This window comes from Coregonus lavaretus (assembly GCF_964263955.1).
Source record: "Coregonus lavaretus genome assembly, chromosome: 24".
Classification (NCBI taxonomy): domain Eukaryota; kingdom Metazoa; phylum Chordata; class Actinopteri; order Salmoniformes; family Salmonidae; genus Coregonus; species Coregonus lavaretus.
In genome coordinates, this window is record NC_140011.1 from 2,786,471 (window position 1) to 2,799,164 (window position 12,694).

Here is a 12,694-nt window from a genome sequence, read left to right on the forward strand (position 1 = left end):
GTGCCGCTTCCTGTGTAAGGCAGGGTCGTACTCTCCGAATGTTGTAGAGCATGAACCTGCAGGAGCGGGTCACCGCCTTGATGTTGGCGGAGAACGACAGGGTGTTGTCCAGGGTCACGCCTAGGCTCTTCGCACTCTGGGAGGAGGACACAGCGGAGTTGTCAACCGTGATGGCGAGATCATGGAACGGGCAGTCCTTCCCCGGGAGGAAGAGCAGCTCCGTCTTGCCAGGGTTCAGCTTGAGGTGGTGATCCGTCATCCATACTGATATGTCTGCCAGACATGCAGAGATGCGATTCGCCACCTGGTTATCAGAAGGGGGAAAGATGATGGTCATTATAGTTTATCAATATGCAAAATGTGCACATAAAGGCATTTCCACCACCTACCGCATGTATCTATGTATGCTGACGACGCAACCGTACAGTATATACGTAAGTACAGTATACACGTCAGCTACAACAGTAAAATAAATAACTGACACCCTTAACATAGAGCTCCAGTCAGTTTTAGAATGGGTAACTAGCAATAGGCTGTATCTATATATCTCAAAAACTAAAAGCATCGTTTTTTGGGACAAATCACTCACTCAACTCTAAACCTCATCTAGAGATCTATTACTGAATAATGTGGTGATTGAGCAAGTTGAAGAGACTAAACTGCTGGGTGTAACCCTAAATAGCAAGCTGTCATGGTCAAAACATATAGACTCAATGGTTGCTAAAATGGGAATATGTCTGTGCATGATAAGGCTTTGCTCTGCTTTCTTGACATGTTAATCAACCAGGCAGGTCCTACAGGCCCTAGTTTTGTCACACCTGGATTACTGCCCAGTTGTGTGTGGTCATGTGCGGCAAAGAAGGACATTGGAAAATTGCAGTTGGTCCAGAACAGAACAGCACGTTTTGCACTTAGATGTACACGGAGAGCGAATGTCAGTGGTATGCATGTCAATCTCTCCTGGCTCAAGGTTGAGGAGAGGAGATTGACTGCATCATTATTGGTCATTGTGCTAGGTGTTGATGGGTTAAAAGTACCGAACTGTCTGTTCAAGCAGTTGGCACACAGTTCGGAGACTCATCGGTACAACACAAGGCATGCAGCCAGAGGTCTATTCATAGTCCCCAGGTCCAGAACAGAGGCTGGGAAATGCACAGTATTAAATATATCCATGACTACATGGAACTCTCTGCCACCCAAGGTAACTCAAGCTAGCAATAAAACCAGATTCAAAAATCTGATAAAATAACACCTTAAGGCATGATAGGGACTGTGAAGAGAGACATTTTTATATATTTTGTATTGTATTTTGCATTGTATTCTGTATTGTATTATGTAGTGTTATGTATATTATGTATTTTATTTGTTGTGTTTTGTTTCCTGTTTGGACCCCAGGAGGAGTAGCAAATGGGGATCCCAATAAAATACTAAAATAGGCTAGTAAATTTCTAGCATAATTAATTTTAAGACACAAAAAGATCCCACCATGTGGAACAAACAAATTATCTGTCAGCATTTATAAAATGGCAGGCTACCAAAACGTCCTGTTTCCATCACAGCTGTAGTTAATTTTTTTTAACGTATGACTTTAATCATACAAAAAGGTTGGATGGAAACCTGGTTTATGTTATGAACCAACCATCACATTTTGTCCCATGAGTTAATGGACAGAGCATTTCGTGAATTTCGAGTTCCTCATACTGAGAAAGACAGAATGTGTGAACAGAACAAAATTGGATAGTGCTTTTTAGTTAATTGGATCACCGTTTAATTATACTGTGGCAATTAAAACGGTCAGTGCTATTCGGATTTCTTGGGACGTCCCTAACCCTAATCTTAAACCCTACCCTTAGGCTAACCCTAACCTTAACCATTTTACATTTAAACTTCAATGGGTGGTAGGGACGTCCAAAGGATCCCGGATAGCACAGATCCAATTAAAACGTTCCTCTCGTCCGCATCATGCGACTCAAACGTAGCCGAAGATTAGTTTGTGGTACATGTAGTTGATAATGAGGCAGAGCGGTGTTGTTGAGGCTTACATGTTTTGCTCTTACGGAACTACAAGTCCCACGGTTCAATCTACGATGGTAGCGTGATCAGCGCGTGGAAACCATGGCGATACCCAGGACTATCTGACAGGCTATAAGAAAAATAGCCCTCGAGAAACGGGTGAACGCCGCATATTAACGACACTAGACTTGGACACTGTGAGAATTAAAGATGGGGTCCCGTATCAAGTAAGAGTCATTTATTTGTTGCCTTTCCTTGCTTCCCAAATGCAAATAGGCTACATTGTTCGCAAGACTAGAGGGCGAGATAGGCAGTGCAAGGCCCGGACTTGTTGCGACAGACAGAATGACTTGTTTACCTTACCACCGCGTATTTATTGCAAAATAGTAATATTTACTAATCAATGAGAGTATGTCACACACTACTGTATGCAGAGAACACAGGTATGGATATACACACGTGACGTCTCTGTTATTTCAATAGCCTACGTCCTGCTGTCTAGCCCACGACTATGGATGGAAGAGCATGTAAACATTGGAGACAGACATGGTTGGTCTTGATTAGGTACCCAGTTTCACATCAGGAAAAACATTCTGTGGATGGAATGAGTGTAATGTATCGGAAAGTGTTATAAACATGCGTATTGATACAATGTTGCAAGTCTAGCCTTCCCGCACAATTATGACAACGTTGCCAGCTACTATTGCTACATTGTATCGCTTGTTATGTATCACTGAATTATACAACGGGTGGGTCTAATCCTGAATGCTGATTGGTTAAAACCGCATTCCATCCGGTGTCTATTCCACAAGTTACCACCAGCTAAATTTATGACGTTAAAATGCCTATTTACTCTGTTCCATCTAACAGCGCAATCCACTGTCTCATCAGCGCATACAAGCAATTTATAATCTTGATTTCCACTATAAAAAGCATCTAGACATTATCTCACATTTCTTTTAGACTAACATTTAGTTTTCAACAGCAGAGATTTGTATAAACATTGCTGTCATCTCTCCGACATTTGCAACATTGTTTCAATATTCAAATTCGATCTCCAGCTGTCCCATAGTAATGAATGTGTCTGGATGAGACAGACAGACAGGCAGCGTTTGTCAGTCAGTCGAAATCATTTTTTTTCTTTTTGGTTTTCTGTTAAAAGGTTAAGAAAAAATCAGAAAATTCCATGTCAATTTACAATGCAAAATAATGGTCCTATTAAGTATGTATGACCGCTAGGGCCGGCAATGAAGTTATATCTACCGCAACCCTTTACAGACATAGAAAGCAGCTACAGTAACATGTACAGTTGAAGTCGGAAGTTTACATACACTTAGGTTGGAGGCATTAAAAATCGTTTTTCAACCACTCCACAAACTATAGTTTTGGCAAGTAGGTTAGGATATCTACTTTGTGCATGACGCAAGTAATTTTTCCAACAATTGTTTACAGACAGATTATTTCACTTATAATTCAGTGTATCACAATTCCAGTGGGTCAGAAGTTTACAAACACTAAGTTGACTGTGCCTTTAAACAACTTGGAAAATTCCTCCATGGCTTTAGAAGCTTCTGATAGGCTAATTGACATCATTTGAGTCAATTGGAGGTGTACCTTTGGATGTATTTCAAGGGCTACCTTCAAACTCAGTGCCTCTTTGCTTGACAACATGGGAAAATCAAAAGAAATCAGCCAAAAAATTGTAGACCTCCACAAGTCTGGTTCATCCTTGGGAGCAATTTCCAAACGCCTGAAGGTACCACGTTCATCTGTACAAACATTAGTACGCAAGTATAAACACCATGGGACCACGCAGCCGCCATACCGCTCAGGAAGGAGACGCGTTCTGTCTCCTAGAGAAGAATGTACTTTGGTGCGAAAAGTGCAAGTAAATCCCAGAACAACAGCAAAGTACCTTGTGGAGATGCTGGAGGAAACAAGTACAAAAGTATGTATAGACACAGTAAAACAAGTCCTATATCGACAACCTGATTGGCCGCTCAGCAAGGAAGAAGCCACTGCTCCAAAACCGCTATAAAAAAGCCAGACTATGGTTTGCAACTGCACATGGGGACAAAGATCATACTTTTTGGAGAAATGTCCTCTGGTCTGATGAAGCAAAAATAGAACTGTTTGGCCATAATGACCATTGTTATGTTTGGAGGAAAAACGGGGCTCTTGCAAGCCGAAGAACACCATCCCAACCGTGAAGCACGGGGGTGCTTTGCTGCAGGAGGGACTGGTGCACTTCACAAAATAGATGGCATCACGAGGAAGGAAAATTATGTGGATATATTGAAGCAACATCTCAAGACATCAGTCAGGAAGTTAAAGCTTGGTCGCAAATGGGTCTTACAAATGGACAATGACCCCAAGCTTACTTCCAAAGTTGTGGAAAAATGGCTTAAGGACAACAAAGTCAAGGTATTGGAGTGGCCATCACAAAGCCCTGACCTCAATCCTATAGAACATTTGTGGGCAGAACTGAAAAAGCGTGTGCGAGCACAGAGGCCTACAAACCTGACTCAGTTACACCAGCTCTGTCAGGAGGAGTGGGCCAAAATTCACCTAACTTATTGTGGGAAGCTTGTGGAAGGCTACCCGAAACGTTTGACCCAAGTTAAACAATTTGAAGGCAATGCTACCAAATACTAATTGAGTGTGTGTAAACTTCTGACCCACTGGGAATGTGATGAAATAAATAAAAGCTGAAATAAATAATTCTCTCTACTATTATTCTGACATTTCACATTCTTAAAATAAAGTGGTGATCCTAACTGACCTAAGACAGGGAATTCTTACTAGGATTAAATGTCAGGAATTGTGAAAAATTGAGTTTAAATGTATTTGGGTAAGGTGTATGTAAACTTCCGACTTCAACTGTTGATAGCGACAATTGGTAACTGTTCAGACAATTAAAAAAAGTGACAGTAGAATTCTGCTCCAGCATAAAATATTCTGTATATACACGGCCGTGACTATAAACGAATAACATTTTCTTGGGAGATAATACGGTCGGCATTTGATAGTGAGATATTCAATCTCTCCCTTTGCCAGTCTGCTGTACCCACATGCTTTAAGATGGCCACCATTGTTCCTGTACCCAAGAAAGCAAAGGTAACTGAACTAAATGGCTATCGCCCTGTAGCACTCACCTCTGTCATCATGAAGTGCTTTGAGAGACTAGTCAAGGATCATATCACCTCTACCTTACTTGTCACCCTCGACCCACTTCAATTTGCTTACCGCCCCAATAGATCCACAGACGATGCAACCGCCATCACACTGCCCTATCCCATCTGGACAAGAGGAATACCTATGTAAGAATGCTGTTCATTGACTATAGCTCAGCATTCAACACCATAGTACCCTCCAAGCTCATCATTAAGCTCGAGGCCCTGGGTCTGAACCCCGCCCTGTGCAACTGGATCCTGGACTTCCTGACGGGCCGCCCCCAGGTGTTGAAGTTAGGAAACAACATCTCAACTTTGCTGATCCTCAACACTGGGGCCCCACAAGGGTGCGTGCTCAGCCCCCTCCTATACTCCCTGTTCACCCATGACTGCGTGGCCAAGCACGCCTCCAACTCAATCATCAAGTTTGCAGATGACACAACAGTAGTAGGCTTGATTACCAACAATGTCGAGACCGCCTACAGGGAGGAGGTGAGGGCTCTGGGAGTGTGGTGCCAGGAAAATAACCTCTCACTCAACATCAACAAAACAAAGAGATGATCGTGGACTTCAGGAAACAGCAGAGGGTGCACCCCCCTATCCACATCGACGGGACCGCAGTGGAGAAGGTAGAAAGCTTCAAGTTCCTTGGCGTACACATCACCGACAAACTGAAAATGTCCACCCACGCAGACAGTGTGGTGAAGAAGGCGCAACAGAGCCTCTTCAACCTCAGGAGGCTGAAGAAATTCGGCTTAGCACCTAAAACCCTTATAATTGTGCATCCTGTCGGGCTGTATCACCGCCTGGTATGGCAACTGCACCGCACACAACCGCAGGGCTCTCCAGAGGGTGGTGCGGTCTGCCGAACGCATTACTGGGGGCAAACTCCCCGCCCTCCAAGACACATACAACACCCAATGTCACAGGAAGGCCAAAAACATCATCAAGGACATCAACCACCTGAGCCACTGCCTGTTCACCCCACTATCATCCCGAAGGCGAGGTCAGTACAGGTGCATCAAAGCTCATATATATATATATATATATATGAGATGAGTAGTGCAAGATATGTAAACATTATTAAAGTGACTAGTGTTCCATTTCTTAAAGTGGCCAGTGATTTCAATAGACAGCAGCAGCCTCTAATGTGCTAGTGATGGCTATTTAACAGTCTGATGGCCTTGAGATAGAAGCTGTTTTTCATTCTCTCGGTCCCAGCTTTGATGCACCTGTACTGACCTCGCCTTCGGGATGATAGCGGGGTGAACAGGCAGTGGCTCAGGTGGTTGATGTCCTTGATGATGTTTTTGGCCTTCCTGTGACATTGGGTGTTGTATGTGTCTTGGAGGGCGGGGAGTTTGCCCCCAGTAATGCGTTCGGCAGACTGCACCACCCTCTGGAGAGCCCTGCGGTTGTGTGCGGTGCAGTTGCCATACCAGGCGGTGATACAGCCTGGTATATATATATACTGCATTCTATTCTATAATATTCTACTGTATCTTAGTCCATGCCGCTCTGTCATTGCTTGTCCATGTATATATTCTTAAATCCCATTCCTTACTAGTTTTGTGTGTATTGTGTATATGTTGTGAAATTGTTAGATATTACTGCACTGTCGGAGCTAGAAGCACAAGCATTTCGCTACACCCGCTATAACATCTGCTAAACACGTGTATATGACAAATAAAATGTGATTTGATCTTTTCCCTAACAACAAACACTGCGGATTGATTTGCTGCTGTTGTTTTTTATGCCGTTTTTTATGGTATGGTAGCTAGATGTTTTATTTCTGCTAAATGTCTTGGTAAGTCACAGTATTTAACTCACTTTCAAGTACTTTTTTAGGAGAGATTGGTCTGTGCTGCCTGCGCGCAGCACCTCAAGATTATTTGATTGACAGTTCCAGTCGCCTAGTGATGGACGTTAGTCCTGCTTCAGAAGCCTCATTCCTTTATGGACATATCTCCAGAGAACGTTTCGTGTCAGCATTTAAAAATCCGTAGTGTAGCCTACCAACAACTACCCTAACAGACAGATAAACAGACATGCCGTAGCCGAGGCGCTTTCAAGGGGCCACATTCCATTATGTCTGAAAAGGGTAATCGATAAAGGCTAACCGGTAGCCTATTGTAATTTCATATTATGAGGCAAAAACGAAGAGTAGGCTACCCGGTGCTTGCAAGACTGGCCCGAAGATACAGTATATGTAATGGGGAATTGATAGACACTATACAAACGAGTCACACAATGCTGTTATGAAACAATGAATGTGCACAAATTGGCGGGAGAGAGACATGCATTGTGCGTCTTAGCCACACTCCCCTTCTTCTTGGACTGTGCCATCCCTGCGGCCTCCACAATGGATTAGTCTCGGCCTCCGCAATGGATTAGTTCACTGAGATGGGCGCGAATAAGACGGGTGTCTCATGTGCCATAAAAACAAAAAAAACTAAAATATATATATATATAGTATTTGCTACTGCGCGACAAAAAAGTAATGTTGGTCGACCATTAGCCTATCGACCAAACAATCAACCAGTCGACTAATTGGGGTCAGCCCTAGTATAATTACATTAAAAAAAGGTATAGCCTACAATCCACTGATGCAGACCTTTTGGAACATCTACATTTAAAAAAGTCTAATAAATCCATGTAATATAGCCTACACCATTTTAGACAGGTTTAAAGAAACGTGATATGAAGAAAATATAGTCTATTTCAGAAGAACAGAATAGCATGTACATATTACTTCATATTACTTAAACTACCTCAACTAGCCGGTGCCCCCGCACATTGACTCTGCACCGGTACCCCCCTGTATATATAGCCTCCCTACTGTTATTTTATTTTACTTCTGCTCTTTTTTTCTCAACACTTTTTTGTTGTTTTATTTTACTTTTTTATAAAGAATAAATGCACTGTTGGTTAAGGGCTGTAAGTAAGCATTTCACTGTAATGTCTGCACCTGTTGTATTCGGCGCATGTGACCAATAGAATTTGATTTGATTTGATACTCTGATTTGTTCTTATGTTAGGTCCTGATCTGGCTATGCCATATGGCTGTGGGCTACACTTGTTCATTTAGCAGACAAGATTTGCTTAGAATTCCGTGGCATTATTTTATAGTATGAAGAATACAATTGAACAACCCTCAATAAAATAGAAAGCGCATGTGGCTATTCTGTGTTGAGCAGTTAACAAAGAAACAGGTACTCCTATATGCTTAATTTGGAGTTATTTATGTAACTTTAGTTGTGATACAAACGTTGGGCTATATGTTTAGACTTTTAATACATTCTAAGGCTGCATGATGTGGCATGAGCTCTGCTTTGTTTTTTGTGCAGGCTGTACACACTTCATCAGTCTCTCATTCACAATTTGACAAGCACTTGATAATGCCTCGAATTTCCCGGTAGCATTCCCTTTCTGTGGCTGTAATGCCCCCTAATACAATCCATGCCTTTTGCGGCCAGTGGCCATTGTGCCCTTGGGCTGAATATAATAATTATAATTCCCTTCTCCCTGCGTGCTGCGTGCTCCAAAGCACCTCTCACTCACATGGCTCTCCGTCACGTAATCGGGTCTTTCTCACAGGCTACAAGTGAAGACAGACACATTGCGCGTCCTTATCCAATTCTGAGGCGCATATTGAAGATATTGGAAGAACTGTCCACATTTACTTTTCGTCAGCCAACAAGATGAGTAGGCCTAACGAACAGCAAAAGCACTAGCCTATGTCAATCTACTATCCACCATTGTACAAAAATGGACCTATTCTCTTCGAGAAATAAATATTCCAAACGTAGCCTGGGACAGTTGTGGGATGCGATAGATCCCAAATAAATACAACCGATAGCATCAAAAAAACTTTTTTATGCAATGAGGCTGACGCAACAGATCAGAACGTTTAGCTTAAAATGTTGATAAACTGTTAGGCTATTTCTTCACATTATATGCGCAGCAATGCTCACATGGCAGTAGGCTATAAGTGTGAATGTTCCATTAGTGGGAAAACACCATTATCAAAAGTGACCGCAAATGCGATTATGCATGTAATGCTTTTATTATAAAGGTTCATTTCTATGGTGAATATTATCTTCACCAAACTTAAAACACACGCACTGCGTATGTATGCCAGTTAGGCTCTACACCCGTTGTAAAGCGTATTAATGTGCTTAATTTTAAGAAGTTATTTGGCCCATTTAGTTGTGATACAAACCTTATCAAAACATATAGGCCTATGGGCTACGCTACATGAGGTGTGCGACTATGATTTGAAAATGTCGCCCAAAAAAAGGCATGCATTGTTTCTTGCCTTATGGTGGGCATCATTCACAAGTGATAGGCTAATATTGTTACCAGACTTTTCTTGATTTAATCTTCTCTTTACATATGCTAAATAATATACAGTACCAGTCAAAAGTTTGGACACACCTACTCATTCCAGGGTTTTTCTTTATTTTTACTATTTTCTACATTGTATAATAATAGTGAAGACATCAAAACTATGAAATAACACATATGGAATCAAAATATATTTTCTATTTGAGATTCTTCAAAGTAGCCACCCTTTGCCTTGATGACAGCTTTGCACACTCTTGGCATTCTCTCAACCAGCTTCATGAGGTAGTCACGTGGAATGCATTTCAATTAACAGGTGTGCCTTGATAAAAGTTAATTTGTGGAATTTCTTTATTTCTTAATGCGTTTGAGCCAGTCAGTTGTGTTGTGTTGTGACAAGGTAGGGTTGGTATACAGAAGATAGCCCTATTTGGTAAAAGACCAGGTCCATATTATGGCAAGACCAGCTCAAATAAGCAAAGAGAAATGACAGTCCATCATTACTTTAAGACATGAAGGTCAGTCAATCCAGAACATTTCCAGAACTTTCAAAGTTTCTTCAAGTGCAGTCGCAAAAACCATCAAGCGGTATGATGAAACTGGCTCTCATGAGGACCGCCACAGTAAAGGAAGATCCAGAGTTACCTCTGCTGCAGAGGATAAGCAGCACAAATAAGTCCTTCACAGAGTTCAAGTAACAGACACATCTCACAAATCAACTGTTCAGAGGACACTGCGTGAATCAGGCCTTCATGGTCGAATTGCTGCAAAGAAACCACTACTAAAGGACACCAATACAAAGAAGAGACTTGCTTGGGCCAAGAAACACGAGCAATGGACATTAGACTGGTGGAAATCTGTCCTTTGGTCTGATGAGTCCAAATTTGAGATTTTGGGTTCCAACCGCCGTGTCTTTGTGAGACGCAAAGTAGGTGAACAGATGATCTCCACGTGTGGTTCCCACCTTGAAGCATGGAGGAGGAGGTATGATGGTGTGGGGGTGCTTTGCTGGTGACACTGTCTGTGAATTATTTAGAATTCAAGGCACACTTAACCAGCATGGCTACCACAGCATTCTCCAGCAAAACGCCATCCCATCTGGTTTGGTCTTAGTGGGAATATCATTTGTTTTTCAACAGGACAATGACCCAACACACCTCGAGGCTGTGTAAGCGCTATTTTACCAAGAAGGAGAGTGATGGAGTGCTGCATCAGATGACCTGACCTCCACAATCCCTCGACCTCAACCCAATTGAGATGGTTTGGGATGAGTCGGACGGCAGAGTGAAGGAAAAGCAGCCAACAAGTGCTCATCATATGTGGGAACTCCTTCAAGACTGTTGAAAAGCTGTCATAAAGGCAAAGTGTGGCTATTTGATGAATCTCAAATATGAAATATATTTTGTTTTGTTTAACACTTTTTTATCTACATGATTCCATATGTGTTATTTCATAGTTTTGATGTCTTCACTATTGTTCTACAAAATGTAGAAAATAGTAAAAAATAAAGAAAAACCCTTGAATGACTAGGTGTGTCCAAACTTTTGACTGGTATTGTATGTGTGAAATTTGTTTTGATTTAGAATGGACCATTATCATGCACCTGTTTCGAAAAAAGAAAAGAAAAAAAAAATGTAATCTATACACTTAAATAGCGAATGGAGGACTTTTTTCCCATGGTTCATTTTCAAGCCAGCCAGGTAGGCTATATTCCTGTTGTAAATCGAAGCAATGTGCTTAATAAAAAAAAAGAGAAATAAATATAGTAGGCCTAGCCTATAGAAAGTGAGGCCATCACTCTTTTTTCTCACGCAATTGCATAGCCTATAGAAATGTTGTGCAACATGAGCTCATAGGCTCTCATGAAGTGTTTGATTAGACTTTCGATAACATTTGCATTCATGTCAGAGTGATTAGAGGGACAATGGAGTGCTGAGTACCAGGCAGTTAGCAAGTTTGGTAGGCTACTAATGACCATCAGCAGCATCAGAGCTTGGAGAAGCCTAATTACTGTGACTAAACACTCACGTGGAATTTGACTGCCTTCATGATTCATGACCGCTGGTGTGGTGGTGATATGGTCACCGTAATTGCACTATTCACGACCCTATGTGGGTTCGCCTGATTTGAAAATGGGGTCGCGAGAGAACCTCTGAAATAAAATCGCACATGGTTCATAGTTATGTCAGTAACCTCTGGTAGCCACTAGATGCAGTTTCTGTTTTCTTCCTACAAATGTGGCTCTATCTCTTGAACTGTTTAAGCTACAAAATATTATCACTGAAAGATGAGACTCAGGAACATGTATGTGTTTCCCTCTACAATGCCCACAAACCGCACAGGACTCATTAGAACAGAGTGATGTTCTTTTCTACACAGGAGATCATACAAAATGACTGCCTGGGGATCTTCTTAACTTCCCAATACCTTTCTGATGCATTTCAGTCACTTCAAACCATTCTTTCTTCAGATTGGAATACTGTCAAAACATGTCAGACAGATTTGAAATTGACTGTCATAGTCCAATTTTTTATTTTTTTAACTTTGGTCGTTGATTGCATCACATTTTTCACATGGTGTGGTCACAAGTGTTTAAAAAAAATCAAAATGGGGTCGTGGGCCAAAAAAGTTTGGGAACCCCTGGACTAGGGCGTCTCTTCTCTATCAGTTAAAGCAGCAGACTCAAACTAACATTGAAAAACAACCGAGCTTGTGAACAAAACTATGTAAATAGCCAAGAAACACAAGGATAAAGTCTCACTTTGTAGACCTTCGAGAAATTACACCAACTTTTATGCCTCCCAAAATGAATGTATCAGCACTTCACTCAGAGCGCAAAGCTCTCCTGCCAGGCAGTGTTGCAGCGTGAGGTGGGATATAGGATTCATATTTCTTTGTGCGATTAACAGTATGAAACAAAGCAGCAGAAATACTTTGAAAACTGGTACTGCAGCAATTTTCTACTATAAATCGCAACTATCACATGTGCTCATACTTGACTTGTAACTATTTTTATTCACAATTGTAATGCTCGCACTGTAGAGCCCTGCTAGTTGACCACCCGCCAACTTGGCTGGTGAAATAGACATTCTTACCCGCCAATACTTAAACTACCCGCATTTGGCGGGTGTTAATTTTATGCCCTGATAAGGAAGGTGTTCCTA

At 41.7% G+C, this 12,694-nt stretch overlaps 1 protein-coding gene across 1 annotated transcript in view; it reads left to right on the plus strand.

The window, feature by feature from the left end:
- Positions 1-2,088: 2,088 nt before the first annotated feature.
- The window catches only part of LOC311099362 (DENN domain-containing protein 1A-like), a gene marked incomplete at its 3' end in the record, with an annotated part of 209,290 nt that continues 198,684 nt past the window's right edge, over positions 2,089-12,694 (plus strand). The window contains exon 1 of the mRNA XM_084140078.1: positions 2,089-2,240. Coding sequence (XP_083996204.1) covers positions 2,224-2,240 — 17 coding nt within the window. The 5' untranslated portion in view covers positions 2,089-2,223. The remainder of the gene's footprint in view (positions 2,241-12,694) is intronic.